Source organism: Anguilla rostrata, chromosome 7, assembly GCF_018555375.3.
Source record: "Anguilla rostrata isolate EN2019 chromosome 7, ASM1855537v3, whole genome shotgun sequence".
NCBI classification, from domain to species: Eukaryota; Metazoa; Chordata; class Actinopteri; order Anguilliformes; family Anguillidae; genus Anguilla; species Anguilla rostrata.
Genome location: NC_057939.1, coordinates 46,998,110 through 47,017,522, shown reverse-complemented (window position 1 = coordinate 47,017,522; position 19,413 = coordinate 46,998,110). Strand labels below are relative to the sequence as shown.

Genomic DNA, 19,413 nt, shown 5'->3' with positions numbered 1-19,413 from the left:
CCTGACACCCTTTCCCCAAGGACAGTTAAAACCCCAGTGACGTGATGTCAGATAGAGCTTATCATTTTTAGCATTGTCAACATGTAATCATAGACAGTCACTGTGCAGTCAGCACACTCGCACACACAAATACACAAATCATCTATACCATGCAAAGCTCTCATACGTCCATGAACAGTTTTTCAATTTACATACACAACATTATGTTCAGTCAGAGAGGGCTTAGAGCCAAAGTTATTACTATAATAAATAACAATGTCACATACAGCATCCAGAAACAGATAAGAATATATGGCATATGTATATCAATACAAGGAAACAACTGGAAATGAAAGGCTTTTGCATTATGTTGTGTCTTTGTGTATGTGTGCTTGTGCATGTTTGTGTGTGCATGTGCGTTTGTGTGTATGTGTGCAAATTTGTGCACACACATGTGTGTGTGTGTGTGTATGCTCGTGAGTGCAAGTTTGTGTGTGCATACAGGTACAGTACGTGTGTGTGTGTACGCGTGTGAGTGTGTGCATGTGTGCGTATGAGCGTGTGTGCTTTTTTGTGATATCGCGTTCGTGTTTTGGAAACGGTACCCGGCACAGGCCCTGCACGCAGATGTCGTTGGTGTCGGGCCCGCACTGCGTGCCGTCGATGACGCGGTCCTTCAGCTGATAGTACGCTGTCGTCCCCGCGGCCCGGCAGAACAGCTTGCACCGGTCCTTCATCAGAACTGCGGAGAGGAGCGGCCCGCAACGCTCGTCAGTCAAAACGCCTCACGAGCAGGCCGTGACCAAACGATGACCGCGTCGTAGCGAGTAAATAAGATAATAAGAGAAGAGGTGAGCAGGTGAGAATGTTCAGCCAAACGCCAACAACTGCCAGAGGCATTTAGTTTCTGGGAAAAAGGCAATCAGTATTTATCTGATTAATCATGGGGGAATCAGGGTTTCCTTGATTGATCTTGGGAGGGGATCAGTGGAATCAGTATTTCCATGATTGATCTTGGGGGAATCAGTGTTTCCTGGATTAATTTTGGGGGGGATCAGTGGAACCAGTATTTCCCTGACTAATCTTGGGGAAATGAGTATTTTCCAGATGAATCAGAAAGAATCTGCAGCGCAGCGCACTCACTCCCGCTGTACTTGGGGACCCAGCGGACGGTGGCGGTCAGGCCGTTGATGTTGAAGTGTCGGCCGTCGTAGCGGGTGCACTGCTCCTCCCGGAAGTCGCGGCGGTCCCGTGGGCACGGCTCGGTGTTGCAGGAGCGGAACTTCATCCTGCGGCCCACGCAGAACTGCCCTCCGTTTCGGGGCCTAGGGGTCAAGAGTCAAAGGTCATCATTCACAATTCAAATCGCTATGGGAGGGAGCAGGAACCAAACGGTATCGATCATAAAATCTGGCGATTCATTAAGGGTCAGAATTATCTGTGTCTTATACAAAGTCACAAAGATTCAGGAGGGAGTTTTACTCAGTGTCAGAAAGATTTGTGAGTATTACTCAGTGTCAGAAAGATTTTTGAGTCACACACAGAGTCAGATGGATGTGTGAGTCTTCCTGGAGAGTTATAAGGATGCATTAGACTTACTCAGAGATTCAGAGGGATTCATGAGTCTTACTCAGAGATTCAGAGGGATTTACGAGTCTTACTCAGAGAGTCAGAGGGATTTGTGAGTCTTACTCAGGTTGATTGCAGTCTCTGGCTGTGCTCCTAGTGCCTCCCCCACAGGACCTGGAGCAGGCGGTGTAGGGCCCCCAGGGACCCCACTCCCCATGAATGGGCCCCGCTTCCATCTCCTTATTCACACACATCCCGTGCCTGCAGTGCTGGAGGAGGAGGGAACACAACAGGCACTTTATATAAACATATAAACAACCACCACAGTTTGGAATGCATACGGTTTGGAGTGCACATTGATTGGAGTGCAAACTGACTGAGCGCACACATTGGAGTGCACACTGATCGGAGAGCACACTGGTTGGAGCACACACTGTTTGGAGTGCACACTGATCGGAGAGCACACTGATTGGAGCACACACTATTTGGAGTGCACACTGATCGGAGAGCACACTGGTTGGAGCACACACTGTTTGGAGTGCACACTGATCGGAGAGCACACTGGTTGGAGCACACACTATTTGGAGTGCATACTGTTTAGAGCATTGGGAGTGTAAATTGTCTGGCTGGTCAGAACGGGCGGTTAAACTGTTGTCGTCTCATTCCTTCTGCCCCTCGCCATTTGCCCCCCGACCCCACCCCCCATACTTCAGAAGCCTCCCGCGCCCCCCTGATCAAAGCCGCACCGCCCGGCCGAGGTCTCCACGCCGCTGGACGCACTGATGCACGACAAAGAGAACGGCGTCAGGGCCACGGTCACGCTCTGCCAAACACGTCAATCGCACAGTTACCCCCCTCCCCCCACCACATCCACCCCTCTGGGGATGAAAGCTTTCCTGTGGGGTTCCTGTGTTTCAGCTCACTGAAACTCACCACTGAAAAAAATATTATTATTATTATGATTATTATTATGATGATTATTATTATTATTCCTCCCAGCACACAGTGAGTGGGCAGCTGCTCTGTGGGTAATGGATCGTCATGGTTTCGGATGACGGGGGACACGGAAACGTCCGGTTACGGCACGTCACCTCGGCCGAGCCTGAGACCGCGGTACTACAGCTGTGCAGGAAGCGCCGGCGGCGGCGGCGGCGGGCGTGGTCTCAATCGCCCGCCCTCCGGCATCGCTGACCTCATTCCCACGTGCTGCGGCTGACAAGGCCCAGTTCTGTCAGTCACAGCTGTGCTGAAACGCCCCAGCTGTGGGTCATTACCAACCTGCCGTCACACTAAATATACCCAGAGCACTCCCCCAACGCACTAAATACACCCAGCAGACTCTCCCAACGCACTAAATACACCCAGCACACTCCCCACCGCACTAAATACACCCAGCACACTCCTCCAACACACTAAATACACCCAGCACACTCCTCCAACACACTAAATACACCCAGCACACTCCCCCAATGCACTAAATACACCCAGCACACTCCCCCAACGCACTAAATACACCCAGCACACTCCCCCAACGCACTAAATACACCCAGAGCACTCCCCCAATGCACTAAATACACCCAGAGCACTCCCCCAACGCACTAAATACACCCAGCACACTCCCCCAATGCACTAAATACACCCAGCACACTCCCCACCGCACTAAATACACCCAGCACACTCCTCCAACACACTAACTACACCCAGCACACTCCCCCAATGCACTAAATACACCCAGCACACTCCCCCAACGCACTAAATACACCCAGCACACTCCTCCAACACACTAAATACACCCAGCACACTCCCCACCGCACTAAATACACCCAGCACACTCCTCCAACACACTAAATACACCCAGCACACTCCCCCAATGCACTAAATACACCCAGCACACTCCCCACCGCACTAAATACACCCAGCACACTCCTCCAACACACTAAATACACCCAGCACACTCCCCCAATGCACTAAATACACCCAGCACACTCCCCCAGCACACTCCCCCAACACACTAAATACACACAGCACACTCCAACACACTAAATACACCCAGCACACTCCCCCAACACACTAAATACACACAGCACACTCCTCCAACACACTAAATACACCCAGCACACTCCCCCAACACACTAAATACACACAGCGCACTTCCCCAACGCACTAAATACACCCAGTACACTCCCCCAGCACACTAAATACACCCAGCACACTCCCCACCGCATATACTGCACACAGGACTCAAAGACACCTCACGTACGGAACATACAGGCGACATATTCTACCAACAGGGATTTAGAAATCCTGTCCTGAAGGCAAGGCCACAGCGTTCGCAGGTTCATTCCTTTTCCGATCGATCCACGGTCAGTTTAGGCCTTGGATACACGGTGCCTATACTCTTTAGCTAATCAATGACTTAAGTACTCAATAAGCGCTTGATTTATTAGGTCCATTAAGCACTTTCACATGAGGTTTTGCCAATACACATGAAAACCCAGCGCACACCGCGGCCCTCCGGGGCTAGAGTCTGACATCCCGATGCAGGTCAAAACCTTTGGCCATGGCTAATAAACAGGTATTCAACAGGCGGCCATTTTTTTTTCCCAGGGCGCACTTAGGCAGTTAAGACGAGCTCATTCGTTCTGACAGCGGCGTGCCGTGTGGAAGCGTAAAGGAAACTTCTAGACTTAACGAGCACCCAGTCGCTCCCGTTGCCGCTCCCTCCCCCCCCCCCATGCCCCCCCCCCCCCCCAGCACTTTTTGTGATGTAAATATGAACATTTGGGAAAGGGTTCACGCACGTGAGGCGAACATGCTGCGTGCTCAAAGATCACCGCCCAGGGGTTAAGGGTTCTTATTTTTCTAAAAATCACCCCGGAAACCCTCTCCTTTCTTCCCGGCCGGCAGAGGTCACGGGGCGAATTAACTCCTTCCGTCACACTTCACAAGAACCGCATGTTCCCGAGGCCTCTTCGCGAAGCACGTATAACCCGTTTGTAAATAACAGCTTTATGAACAATTGATACACAAATACTCCACTTCCCACAGGTAGCCTAAATAAGGTATAGCACATGCTATGTAGAAAGCTGCTCTCAAACATTACATTGCACACAATGTCATTTTTGACACAAGGTCGCCAGGTACATGATAAAAGACACACGACTGTGGTTAAATTGAGAGGGCCCTACTCAAGCCACAACCCTACAGGTCCTTGACAGAAATCAGACAGAGGATGACTTTAAAGAGGATCCCACTAAGGTCCTACTCTGTAAATATGTACTCTGGACAAATTACAGAGAGCTCTGCTCAAGACACTACGCTGAACGTTCCTCATTAACCGAAGAACTGAGGACAACTTAGAGTGCCCCACTCAAGATACTACACTTCAAATCCCTGATAAAACAAATACACACAGGATGATTTACAGAGGGTCCTACTCTAGACAATGTAGAGGATTGCAATGTAGGCCCTTCATTATAAATAGGACAGACGCAGATTGGAGCACACTGGAAAACATTTTTAAATGTAAATGTAAAAACAGGCACCCCACGAAGACACACAAAACAGATGTGCCTGCACGATACAGCAAACAGTAAGAGAAGGAGGGGAGCACAACAACTATGGCAAAATGCTGAGACAAGAATGAATCCAAGACAGACTTCCAGAGCGAACTAATTCCTGGAAAAGGTTGAGTTGGAGAACTCTTTTAAAATGAAGGCAGAGAACAAACTTCTCCATACGCCCTGAGGAGTCTCAAAGGAAGACGTCAGGTGACGTCAAAGCGTCAGTTTCTCGTCTTTCCATCGATTAAACCAAGAATGTAAGTTTTCTGCCTTCATCTTAAAGAGCGCTCCAACTCTTTTCCAGGAATTAGTGCACTTTGGAAATCTTTCTTGGATTTCTTTTTGTCTGTGCCAAGACAGACACTCAGGCTAATTTACAGAGCACCCCGCTCAAGACGTTACATATTAACGCTCTGATCAACACGTACACTGAGGCAGATTTCACTGCAGGGGCCTGATGGGTCACACGAGGCTACCCTTCAGGAAATACCTTTGTAAAAGACCGCAGGTTTCTCGCCGTCTCGCAGCACCCTGACCACGGTTCCACAACACACTCCCACTACAACCACTGCCCCCATTCAGGAGCTGGATCAGAGCACACAGAAAACAGCCTCGCCCTCTCGCAAGGTTGGTGCAACGACCAAAATGTGTTCCTGCCCAGAAGACTCGAGCCGACCCATACGCACATTAAAAACTGCGAAAGCTACACTTTCGAAGCAATTACATCACCGCGTCATCAGACCGCTCGCCAGGCCGACAAAGACCACTTCATCCGAGCTCACTTAGCCAGCTCACCTTTCAGCGCAGCCTTCCATTTGAACAGCTGGATATATTTACCCAGGCAATTTGGGCTAAGCCTCGCCCCGCTCAAGGGCAGGATGGCTCCGTGCCACGCCAGGGCCTTGACCGTGAGACTGAACCTTGGGTTTTTTCTTTTTTTTTTTACAAAAACATAATGACATTAATAAAGACAGGGGTTATTAATCAAAGCCCCCCCCCCACCCCGAGGGGGTCTGGAGCTCCAGTCTGGCGGGTGCGGAGGCGGAGCAGTAATGCGTGCCGAAGGCCGACCGTGACCGCGAGCGAACACCTGCAGCGCACGGACCGAGTTCTGGCTAGCGCTAGCGCCAGCAACCGCACGGCAACCGCTCCCACACAGAGTGTGACGCAACGCTAATGAAAGGAAGGGGTCAAACGGGATATCATTAATGACAAGCAGGTGTTGATAGCCCTCGAAAGGACCTCTTATACTGATGAGAGGCAGGCCCTGGGTGATTGCGCTCCGCTATCTTGCTTTCGTCATCCTTTATTGAGACACCGACTCCTTCCTGTTTCCCCACCACACTGCAATCTTCTCCATGGCAACCAAATCACGAACAGAATATACACTTTCGAGTGAATAATACGGACACGCTATTCTACTCTTATTCTACTCCTGACCGGCTTTTAATTCCCTAGTTTACCACTCCAAATGACTGTTGAGGTCTCAAGTTGACCTACACGGTTAAATTAAGTTCAGATGATTCAAATGAAATATAAAAAAGTATCTACCAAAACACGTGCCACCTCGCTTGATAAAAGTTACTACAGTAGGCGATTGAGGGTAAAACTCCAAGCTAACATGAAACCAAAATCTAACATTACTAAGATCATAAATTTTGAACGGATTTGACAGACATGGTTTTATAAGAAGCTGTACATAAATCTGGTCAACCACACACTGTCAATCAGATAATTGAAATTCAATAAATTTACCAAAAAATCCTCATGCATAGAGCATCATGGGCACTGAATTTGAGTTAATCAATCCATTGAAATTCACTTCCTGCACCAACTGAACTGAAATGGAATTGACCGCCAACCCCCCCCCCCCCCACCCCCCACCCCCACCACCCACCACCAAACCCTGTCACAGCAAGTTCTCCTTGATTTCCCCCCCCCCCCCCCCACCCTCATTAAGGAACATGTATAGACATTCTTGCCCCTCTTTTGGTCTGAACACTTGCTGTCATCCTGTATGGATTACAGACCCCCCGAGAGGGTTCGGGGGCTGGGGCCCAGAGACAATGCCCCAAAAGCAGCAGGCCCCTGGCGGGATTAGCGGACAGCATTCTGCAGGGCTAGCGAGCGGGGTGTCACCCCCACGCCGCTACACCGGTGGTCCGGGACACCGTGTTCTAGTCTGGAGGCACAAGACCACCGGCATGCTAACCACCCCCTCCCCCTCCCTCCTCACTACCACTACCACCACCAGGCCCCAAAAAACACCCTACAAGGGACCTGCTGTCAGTCAGAGCCAAAGAGTTTCAATCCCTTTCTGAGAGAGAGAGAGAGAGAGAGACACACACACACACCTCACATCCCACTCCCTACTCTTCACTCTTAAACATCTTAGTTTTGGTCTCAAAAGTTAAAGTTAAAGAAAAGAATGAGTAAAAATACACAATCAAACTATGTCCCTTGTGTGTGGAGCATGCATATGGAACAGTGGTCATTACCCGTTGACGCGCACAGATTTTAGTCCTGGGAAGCACTGAGTAGAAACAGGCTTTTCATAGCAGAGCACATATTTTGGTCCTCAGAAGCACTGAGCTAAAACAGGCTTTGCAGTGCAGGGCAAAGGTTTTAGTCCTGAGAAGTACTGAACTGAAGTAGGCTTTTCATAGCAGAGCACATATTTTGGTCCTCAGAAGCACTGAGCTAAAACAGGCTTTGCAGTGCAGGGCAAAGGTTTTAGTCCTGAGAAGTACTGAACTGAAGTAGGCTTTTCATAGCAGAGCAGATTTTGGTCCTCAGAAGCACAGCGCTGAAACAGGTTTTGCGGAGCAGGGACCACTATTGAGGCTCAAATTCAGCTTTTCCTCGAAAGGAGCAGCCCGTCACTGCGAATGAAGTGGGACATTCAAAGGCCAAGAGAGAAAAGACTCCCAGCTGTGGTAGCATGTGTTTTGGATTAGTTTTATAACACACAAACAAAGACACACACCTACCCTCAAACCCACGCACCCACCCACTCACACACACAAACAAATACACACGCACATGCACGCGAACACACACAAACAAACAAACACACATAGGCATCTGTACACACACACACACACTATATCATGGCAAACCTTTGCACTTTAAATGGCTTAAACAGGTACATTGTTACAAGTTAATATGGGACACCTCAACACCAAAATATATTAATTAAATCATAAATGGGCAGCAAATAAAGACGCACTAAAAAAAAAAAAAAGAAAAAAAGAAGGTTCTCAACACCTGCAGTGATAAGCTCAGGGACACGGCGGCCTGTAATTGGGAGACTGTGTCCCTGGGCCCTGGGGGGGGGGGGGGGGTGGAGGGGGAATGAGAGGGCAGAGAGGGGTGGATTTAAATACCTCTCAGCCTTTCATTTTAACACGCCGGTATCCTCCGACCGCCCTTTCATCTCTCTCTCTCCTCCACACAGCCGGCCCCAATATGCGCGTCCCACAATCCCCCTCTGCTCAGGAAATACATGCCAGCTTGGATATCTCTCCACTCTACAGGGGTCTGAGGTGGTGGGGTGGGGGGGTGGGGGGGGTTCAACTCCATTTATAATTCTGTCAATTCAGGAAATGAAGTGAAATTCAGTTTGTTCAATCCTAGGGAGCATCTCCCAATAGAATATTAAGACCAATTTTTTTTTCCAAATTTCTATTTCATTGCACTGAAATGAATCCCTCTTCAGATGTAGAGGTCATTTTTCCATAGTTCAAACTCAGTTCAATTCATTCAACAGAAAAGCTCCCCCAAAACAATATATATGAAGACTTTTTAATTCACATCTCTTCTCACTGGGACGTTGGTTTCGATCTAACGTTTGAACCATCAGTGGCAGAAACATCGCCGCGGTCATCATGGTGACTCATAACCACGGAGTTGCAGACTCAAATCCCAAACTAAGCATAGCTGTTGTACGCTTGAGCTATGTACTTAAACGTAGCGTTGCATTACTTTACACTGTATTCATTTTGAACACGGCACCATCCAGAGCAGCTTATAATGCTAAGGAACTTAAGTGCACCCACTTTAGTTATATGAGGCTAACCACACTGTTAAACCAGAGACAGTATGTCAACATTGGAGAAGCACAAATCCTGGTTAACTACACCAACAGAGAACCATAAAGCCATCATTATGAACAAGTATAAGAAGACGAGAGGTATTTCCAACAGTAATACTAAAGCCAAACTACACACTGTGAGTCAAGCATTTAAAATTGTATGGATGAGTGAACCTTTCAAGCGCAGCAATACATTTAATCTACCTTACCAGCAATGCACTGTGAACACACCATGCCAGGAAGTTATCAGGATTTCTGGAACAAACCTGCCATTTTACATGTTTTGCGTCTATTATGGTATTTGTTAACACTCTGAAATACAAGCACGTGCAGCTTAAACTATACTTAGATAATTCCACACAAGAACACCAAACGCATATTTTTAACACTGAAGACTGAAGAGGTGAAAATGTACGCACAGGGGGAAAAAAAAAAAAAAACAGAAAAAACAAACCTCTTATTTAAACGTGTGTTTGAGTAAAGGCCTGACCACAGAGATGGGAAACGGCTGAGAATGTGACCCGTTAATTTCGCACTAATGACAGCCCTGCAGCTCAACAGGAACAGCGAAGGGGCCCCGTCAGCTCGGCATTGCATCAGCCGCCGCCGCGTTGCCATGGAAACGAGCACGTCGAACGCGCGGCGTCCAAAAGTGACCAGTCAACAACAAGCAACTCAGGTATCAGCCCCTACTCATAACAGAGAGGGCCAATCATAACTGAAACTGTGCAATTCATCTGTAAATAAACAGACAATTTTCCAGCAATGAACTCTGAGCAATGCAGTGCTGAAATAGTGCAACAGGGCTAAAGCTTTCCTATTCTACATGGCTTATTGGTCAACATGGGCTGAAAACACAACTTTCTGAATGCACATATAGCTTGGAATGAACCCACACTGATATAAGCACTATTGATTGATCTTGCTTTGAAACACTTTACTCTGTAAAAACCAGTAAAATTGGGAAAAAAAATAATATTGCCAATCCCTGGGAATTTTCATCAAAACATGTTATTAAGTAAAATGCAATAATCATTTTAAAAATAAGCAAATACCGGAAAATAACGATCCTTAATCCGCAGAACTTTCTGGCATCTGAAGGGTTAAAATATTTGAAATGAACAACCTGACCCTGGTCTGATTACTGGTCTTTTTTCCTCCTCCAGAGATATTTGATAAGGAACCCCAGTGACTTATAGCCAGTGTGCATTATTATAAAAATGAAAACCACACGCAAAACCATGTGCAAAAGACATGCAGTGTATGCCAGAGCTTCACATAGGACCGGACTGAAATGCCACTTTCAGAATGCAAAAACAGCAATGAATTAGTTCATCAGAATCTATCAATAATCTGAGTACAACAATAAGTTTTGCATAATTTGACAGACATCTAGAGCGGAGCCACAAACATGGGGGGCTGCTAGGAACTATAGGTGAACAAACTACGGGAAAACCTGGGCCTGGAATGACCCTCGGCCAATCAAATCGCAGGACTAGCTCGACCTGACGTGAACCAGAGGCCGAGAGCAAGTGAGAAACGTCTGAAAATACCACAGGACCGACCTCACCTGAAATAGAGCACAGCCAGAGGCCAGGGAGAAAACAGGTCTGGCGGTGAGCTACGTCCAATGACAACCGCAGGACCAAACTGACCTGAAATGAACCACGTATCAGAGGGGCCGGGAGAGAAAACCAGGTCGGGAACGAACCACAGCCAAACAGACAGCAGGGGCACCAGTACCGGAATGTCCTTCAGCAAGAAAATCGTCTTTTGAAATTCCACAAAACTCCCGTCTGTAATTGGCTGAAACCAGACCAATTAGAGGTAACCGAACACCATTCCGGAGGCTGCTCTGGACACTGTATGGGGCCTTACTTCAAGCGAGAGCAATGTACCGTCAGCAGTCAAGGGTTTCATGAACGCCCAACTGTTTTTCAGGTTATTTTGAACAAAGCACTTCTTACTTTAGTTCTTTTACAAATCATTTGTGATGGTTTTTTTGAGTTCTCTAATCTCCAATAAAAATAAAATCAATAATTAATAAAAGTGAGCATTAAACATAAATACATGACAAAACTATATAAATTAATTTTACATTCATTTCAATTGGCTGAAATAAATCATTCAAAAGCTAAAAATGATAACATTTAATTAATTAATTAATTTTTTTTAAAAAGATACTGCACATATACTTTGCATTTCCCAGGTCTTCTGCAGCTCAACTACATGGGCCATTTCAGATTTTGCAACGCTCTACGCTTCCTACCACAACGCAGGCCTCCGACAATACCCGCTCTTAGAAAACACGTCTTCCCACAAGCCAACGAATGCCAAAACAGGCGACCTTTTTTTTTTTTTTTCCCTGGGGGGTGACCATAGCAGGCCCGGGGGATGAAAGAGGCAAGATTCATCATGCTTGGCGTTCCCCAAACCATCAGAGAGCTTTTGAAGAGCGGTGCAGGAGGAGGAGGAGGAGCAGGAGGAAGAGGGCAGCGGCGGTATTTATAGACAACAAGCGATGGGCTGCCCTCGTTAGCCCACGGCCCACTGGGCCAGATGACAGGAAGACCGACCCGGTCATGTGACAGGATTACTAACTGCAGCACACTGAGTGGGGACTGGTTAACAGAGGACAACACCCTGACCAATAGAGGCCCACCGAACTCAGAACCCCATACAACCAATGCAGAGTGGGGGGGGAGGGGATTCATTTTCCCCCTCATGTTATTTATGGGGAAAGCACAATAATATATTACGTTCACAAATGATTCTGATTCGTTTTTTAACAATTCCTCCTAAAACTGCTAAAAAAAGATGTTTGTAGTTGTATGTTCAATACTCTAATCAGCCTGATCTAGGATCAGTCTCTTGCTCAGTGGGTTCTTAAGGACTACTCCTAAAAATGCCCCGAAGGGAGAGGGGAGGGAGAGAGGAGGGGGTGAGAAGGAGAGAGGGACTAAAGTGAACAAAAAAAAAAAGTCTAAAAGCCACTCAGGAATTCTTTAGGGACTTTTTTTCCCCCCTTTTTGATGGAGCACATCGAGGCAAATATTTACAAGAGATGAAGTTAGCTTTTTATGGCCTGAAATTACACAGCGGGCCGAGGCTAATGAGAGATTCATGGAGGGCACTTAGAAAACGGGGCAGGGGGGGCAGCCAAAACAATGGCTGGCTGCAGTTTTCCCCCAAAAACTCACTTCACGGGGGCTAGCTCGGGGGGAAGCTGCCCCACAGAAGTGCTTTCATCAGCCAAAAAGAAGAAAAACAGTCCTCGTTTCTCCCCGTGTGTCCCAAAACCGTCACCTGCCTGCCTGGACCAGGCATCCCACGGCATCCATGGTGTAGTGCCCAAGGAGAGCTCCAAATCAATTAGAAACCACCGCAGCTCCGAACACACACACGGGTGCACACACACGAACCCACACACACACTCGCACACGTTCAATACACACACACAAGTACACACACACACACACACACGTTCAACACACACACAAGTACACACAAACACACACTCACACATGCAGTCGTACACACCCACACAAGCACACACACACACAAACACACACACACACACACTGTCCAGGATAATGAACAAAAACCAAGGGGGGAAAAAAACAGCCCCTGAGAAGCTATAGAGATCCCCAATTAAATCGACCCGCTCTCGTAGCCTACCCACATGAAAGAGCTCTGCTGAAGCAGGTGAACAGCCCCCCCCCCATCCCCCCATCCCCCATCAGCTTCCTCCACATCAAAGACCTGTGTCAAGATGACATGAAGCACTCTACACTAAAAACAAAGGTGGCACATAGCGGGCAGAAAAAACGTCCTCGTGCATTTGAACGACGCGGCTGAGAGAGTGTAGCGGCTAACCTGAGAAACGCTACACTCCTCAGGCTGAGGACCCCCCTCCACCACAGCCCCTCAAGGAGATTGAGGACAACTTCAACTGGACATTCCTCCATTTTATTTTTTTGCTGTCACGCGTTTTTCATAAGACAGCTGATGCAGAGTCTCAACCTTTGGGATTTCTGATTACACGGCTTTAGTCTCGAAATCTATAACAAGGTTCGGATAGCAGATTCCCACTGAAACCTTTTACTTTTTGAAGGCCGTGATTTGGGGCGGCTTTGTGTACAGTAGGTGCTAGAGATTAATAATGAATATGATTTTAGGGTCCTTGCCTTGCCAAGGTATTTGACCACCCATGTTCCACAGTTAATCTATTACCGTCATACTTTTTTAAAAATCACTTTGTGTTCTGTGGATCTCATCTTCCAATCTCAGTGTTTTAGCACTAAGTTTAAACACTGAAAAATGCTGTTTAAGCAACTGTGACCTGAACATTTTCTTGTTTCTCTGGTTGTCATCAAGTGGCAGAAGGTAGTCATAGCAACACAGCAGGCAAGACCACACAAACAGTTTGCCTTCAGATTTGAGGAATCTCCCACGATTAACGGAAGGCTGCCATACTGAAACACTGAAACACTGAAAATGGTGTCAAACAACCTGGAGCGAGTCCCTGTGCAGGTTCAAAAGGGACTCATCCATTACACACAGTCTGCACTTCATTATTAAATGTGTGGAAATTCAACCTTCAGAAAACACGCAACACTGGTAGGATGGAGAAGTTAAAAGATCACAAACTAGTATCTCGCATCCAAACACAAAAACAAACACGTACACACACACATACAAAATTCCTAATACAGACACACGCACGCACGCACACACGCTTGCACACGCTGAATTACACAACCACACACACAGACGCACACACACATCCAAAATTCCAAATACAGACACACGCACCATGCAAACTCACCAGCTTGCACTGCAATACACCTCCACCAGATGCCACACACATCCAAAATTAAATACAGACACACGTCAGCACAAGCTGCACACACTGAAATACACAACCACACACACACACACAGACGCACACACACACATCCAAAATTCCAAATACAGACGCACACATGCACACACCCTTGCACACACTGCAAAAGACAGGCATACACACACACACACACACACGCACTGAAACAGACACACACACGCGCGCGCACTGAAACAGACACACACGCACACACACACGCACACGGAGAGCGAGGATGCGGGCAGGAGAGGGTTAAGCGTGTGAATACTCAGGGCCTTTGTGAGAGACTGCGAGTCCCAGCCTTCAGCTCCATTACCTTCTCACCGCTGACCCACTCACCCGCATTTTAAAGAGGTTCGAGGTCACGGGTTCAGAACAAGGTGACTGGACTGTGAAGGGCAAGCGGGGATCCCCTTACAAACCCCAATCTGCATCTCCCTCTCTCTCTCTCTCTAAGACCGTTTCCCCCAGTGCAAAACTCAACACACCGCCTCAGCTAAACCCCTCAACACTGAGAGACGGGCGTAGGATGAAAGAGAACAACAGCCTCAGGTTTATATCTTGTTATGGCCAAGAATTACAAGCAATTATGTTACGACAATTTTATCACTTATTTTTTAACTCCACAACAAGCGCACACACTACACAATAGGCTCTCCTCACACAGATTATGTAGTAAGAAGTATGCTTCGGTCAGTTCTTTTCTTGTATCCACAAAAGTTCCGTTTAGTCTATATTTTGAACGGCATCACAATTCTAGAAGTAACTGTCAGAATGCAGGCCACGGACCATAGAATAACCTTTAAGAAGGCTTTAAGAATTTTTTTCTAATTTTAAAAATGAAATACTGTGAGAGAGTGAGTGTGTAAGCATGAGTGTGTGACGCTTAATTGTGTCCTACCATTCCATGTCCGCAGTCAGTCCCATCAGCAAGGGGCATGTGTTGCGTGCGACACCCTTTATGTTCCCCCTCGGCGCTCGTGCACCACAAGCGCTTGCACTGTTTCTGTCAGGAAGACAAAGAAGAGAAAAAATGTCAGCTTTTCATTTTTCTCCCCAAAATCAGGTGTTTTTTTTCAGGGCGGGGGTGGGGGCGATCACTCTTAGCACAACTCCACAACTTCCCCCCTCCCCTGCTGGAGTTGAACTCAAGTGAACTAAATAAATCACAAAAACGAAAACCCAGAAAGTCCGCAGACGGACTCCTCTTTGCCAACTTGGCAGCTGCTGTTCAGCTGCTGCCCTGAAGTTCTGAACGTCCCGACCTCAAAAAAAAAAGAGGAACGATTGTACGTTGAAACGTGTCAGAGAAAGGCCCGGAAACATCCGAGCCCGCACACCCGCAGGGCGCGCTTTCATCCCTCGCTTTCCCCGACGCGGTCGGACAGAAAAAGCACCGAGGCTTTCCGTCCGCGACCCCGCCGCCGCACGAACGCGACGGCGAAATGAATGACCTCGGAACGCGAGGACCGGAGCCAAAGACGCACAGCCTGCTCTTAGAGGGTTTCGTACGGGCGGGGAGTCATTACATACACTGTGGGCCAATATAGAACACAAAAACACACACACACACAAATAGACACACACACACCATGGCAACTTCCAACGGACACGGCCTTGACACGTTTGCTTAGAGATGATCAAAAGGGTGGTTCAGATATTTAAAAAAACTAAAATAAAAAGAAAACCAACTCCTTAAAAAGCCAGTTTTAGAACCTTTTGAGAAGAAACATTGCTTGTCGTGAATAGACAAGTTTAATAAGTCTGCTGACGACTGCCACATTTTCCAAGACCCAACACGTCAAACTCAGAGCTAAAGTAGAGACGAGATCCGCTCAACCCAACTCATTTTTAATTGGCTGCTATGGAAACAGACATTTAATTTGTGAACTGTATTTTTGATATTGGCTGTGTTCTAGCCTTCACTTAGAAACATTCTAGGGTACTGTCCTAATGTTCTAAAACATCCAAACTGAACAACCAAATTAAGGACAGAAGAACACGAGAATAGGCGATTTACCTACAAAGTAGTTTATTGCACTCACCATTTACGAACAAACTAGAGTTTCTAGTGCTTGCCATGTACCAGCAAACTAGAGAGTTTTTACCGCTGGCCATCTAACGCTTGCCATTTATCTACAAATTCAAAAAGGTCTAGCAGTGCATCAAGCCAGGACTTAAAACGCCCAAGGGTCTCCAGCTTCTACAACATGACCAGGCACAATTAAGGGCGCAGTCAGCCAGGCAGTCAGGAGATGAGAATGTGGTCAGAAGGTGTGGTGATTCTGGCGAGTCACTGACGTGCACTCTACGGTGATCAGAGAAACCGATTCACCATAATTGCTCGAAGCGAGAGCCTAGCCAAAGCTTCCTGATTGGTCGTGTAGGGAGGGGCGGAGACATGCCTCACCATGTACGGGCAGACCTGGGACCCGGGTCCAAACATGAGCTCGCACTGTCGGTTGGCGTTGTAAAGCTGGCCTGGTAGCTGGGTCGGGAGGTCATAGGTCCTGGCGGTGGGTTCATCCAATAGGCACTCTCCATATCCAGTGCTGAAATCACACGAATGAAGACACCCAATGTTATCAGTTCATTTCTCAACTTCTCGATTTCTTAACCATTATACAACCTGAATGTCTCCAGAGACTTCTTTTTTTTCTTGGAAATAAGTCCTGTCATGATGGTTGTAATATATCAAGCCACAATATATATAGAACAATAATAAATGTACAATTTATGCCAACACATAGATAATGTAAATACAGTGACAGATATTCCTGAAATGAGTACTTTTAATGTTTATGAAGTCCAACAGCAATTTCAGATTCTCCAGCTTCATTGACCATGGAACATCACAACTAAAAACCCTTCTGCTAATATCAGTTCTTAAACTTGGCACAGAAAAATCACACAACTGACTGGGAATCAAATATTTACATTTGGAGAACATCTGTGCAAAAGGAGTACCAGGATATTCTTGAAGCTGGCCAAATACTTCAGAAAACATTGTGGGGGAAAAAACGGAAAACCTCAAAAGCTATTTAATTGGAATCAACATTCATCACTGCCCACTCAAACCACTCCTGCTCCGCATGCCAACTTAGCCCTGCCCACTAGGGGGAGCCGAGTCGGATTTGGCAACAATAAATAACTACAAAACCACCTTATTATTTCAAAAATAAAACAGATGGTAAGATATAGGAGAGTGACTGTTAGCTTCAGCCCAAAAGCAAACCAGGTTCAGTAGTAGACTGGCATGACAATTATTAATCTGTTTTTGTCATGTGATGACAAGTTTGGCTCTTTTAAAATCCCCTCTAAAGCTGTAGTGTATTATCCTGATTCCAGTCCTTATCCCAGCTCTCCGTTTCTGCTCATCTCAGCATTAACTGACAACAGCACAAAAGAGGGTCATTAGTTATGATTATCATACATTTCCATTTTGTTTTTTATAGCGTAAATCAGACTCACTTCCTGTCACTTCCTCTGTCTAAGCTACGACGACAGGTGTTTTGTTTTTTTCCCTCCATAGTGAATGAAAAACCAATATGCAGACAAACACTGTTCACTGTTTCATTGTGGGTGGTCTGCGTTATGATTGTATAATGCCTCGGAAAGATCAGAATTAGCAAGCTACCAGAAGTCAACGTCCCTGGAAAACAAAAACAAAAAACCTTCAGAGTCTCGACTCTTGGCTCTCTGCTATGAGAGAGAGGCTGTGATTTTCAGCTGACCCTCCCCTAAAAAAAAAAAAAAAAAAAGAAGCAAACTGTGGATTTGGATCGTGAAAGAATTTGCAAAATGCTGCAGGTTAATTATTTCAACAAGTCAGTGCTGTCAAGATTCAATGCATAATTGCATCTGGACCACACCTCAACTTAAGACACACACACACACAAAAAAAAATAGCCTACGAAAGCAGTTTTTTAACAAAGCGTTTAGGAACACAATAAAACCCCATGGTTTTCAACCCTTCTAAAACCAGAGAGGTCACAACAAAACACAGGAGAATGCCGTTCACCTGCACACAGGAGAAACTACAGCCGGAAGACAGACTTTTCTCTTCCCATTCACAGGGCGATAGGAAAAAACAACACGGTGTATGATGGGTAATTACGGGACATGTTGCTGCCGCTTTTACAATTTGTCCGTGTGTCAAGGCGAGCCACCTGCTTCACGCCAGCTGAGCTGACAACCCTAATAATTACCGTGGCTTAACTTCGGCCGCTAAAAACACCTTTCTTTCTCTTCTGCCCCAAATTGTAAGACGGCCTTTGTTTTCTGTGAAGATGTACCTTTAGCGCTCATTTTTCTCCCCCCTGTCTAATAAGGGGGGAAAAAAAGACAAACGTTGAAAGATGCGATACAGTCCGTCGCAGTGGGAATAAATCAAGAGACTTTGTTCATATTGAACCGTCTTTCAACAGCCTGCAATCAGCCAATCAGAGCAGGCCATACGTTATGGGTCTGTTATTAAAAACAGAACAGGAAGAAGAAAAAAATATTTTAAAAGAGTAACAATAAAAACATTGACTTTGTGTTTGTCTTTTTTATTTTTTTAGCATGATAAAAGCAGCTCAACAATGAGGATTCTATACCCAGTCTTGGCAAGGAAACAAAATGTACACCTGGCTCCTAATGCAAAGGATGCAGTCATAACATACAAAATGTTCAAGGTAACATGGCAGATTCATCATTTGGAAATTACATGAGGCAACAGAGCTCAAAAAGCAAATTTGCAAGATTAAATCTATAAATAATCTCAGTTACAGATATAAAGTCGCAACAGAATTACTATAGCGACCCAGCAGCTAGCATTAAAGGTTTTTTTTATTTTTTATTCTATCTTCTTAAAACCTGGTAACATAACATAACAATTATATTGAACTGATTAGGGGGGTGGGGGGGACTGGAAAAGAACCTCTGAACAAGAAACATTCAAACAGGACCTGAAAGTTTGAAAAGCCTTTGATTTGTAAAACGACTTGTGGTTAACTACATTCATAGAATGTAGAGAATATGCACTACAGTGTAAAATTACAGGCCTCGACAGAGGAGATTATGAGGCTGAAAAATGCAGGCAGACCACAGCTACTGAGTGTCAATTCTTACCTTTGTAATATTTACTGTACAAGTGCTGATATGCAAGGCTAAGGTCAAAATGCCAAAGAAACAAATTGTAACCTTTCAACTGAGAAATCGGACATTTAGCATCTATTTACCATATCAATGTGATGGCCAAAGAATCAGAATTCACTGAACTTGGGGTGAAGGGGGTTGGGGGGGTGGGGCGGTCAGCAGGATCCGATAGATGCTACATACAT

The 19,413-nt window shown here is 46.2% G+C and overlaps 1 protein-coding gene across 2 annotated transcripts in view; it reads right to left on the bottom strand.

Moving 5' to 3' along the window:
• The window catches only part of LOC135259877 (A disintegrin and metalloproteinase with thrombospondin motifs 20), a 132,119-nt gene that overhangs the window by 45,450 nt on the left and 67,256 nt on the right, over window positions 1-19,413 (bottom strand). For both annotated transcript variants that reach the window (XM_064344755.1, XM_064344756.1), the window contains 5 exons: window positions 16,500-16,641; window positions 14,991-15,095; window positions 1,672-1,817; window positions 1,123-1,304; window positions 585-721 (listed from right to left, as the gene is read on the bottom strand). In XM_064344755.1, coding sequence (XP_064200825.1) covers window positions 585-721; window positions 1,123-1,304; window positions 1,672-1,817; window positions 14,991-15,095; window positions 16,500-16,641 — 712 coding nt within the window. The remainder of the gene's footprint in view (window positions 1-584; window positions 722-1,122; window positions 1,305-1,671; window positions 1,818-14,990; window positions 15,096-16,499; window positions 16,642-19,413) is intronic.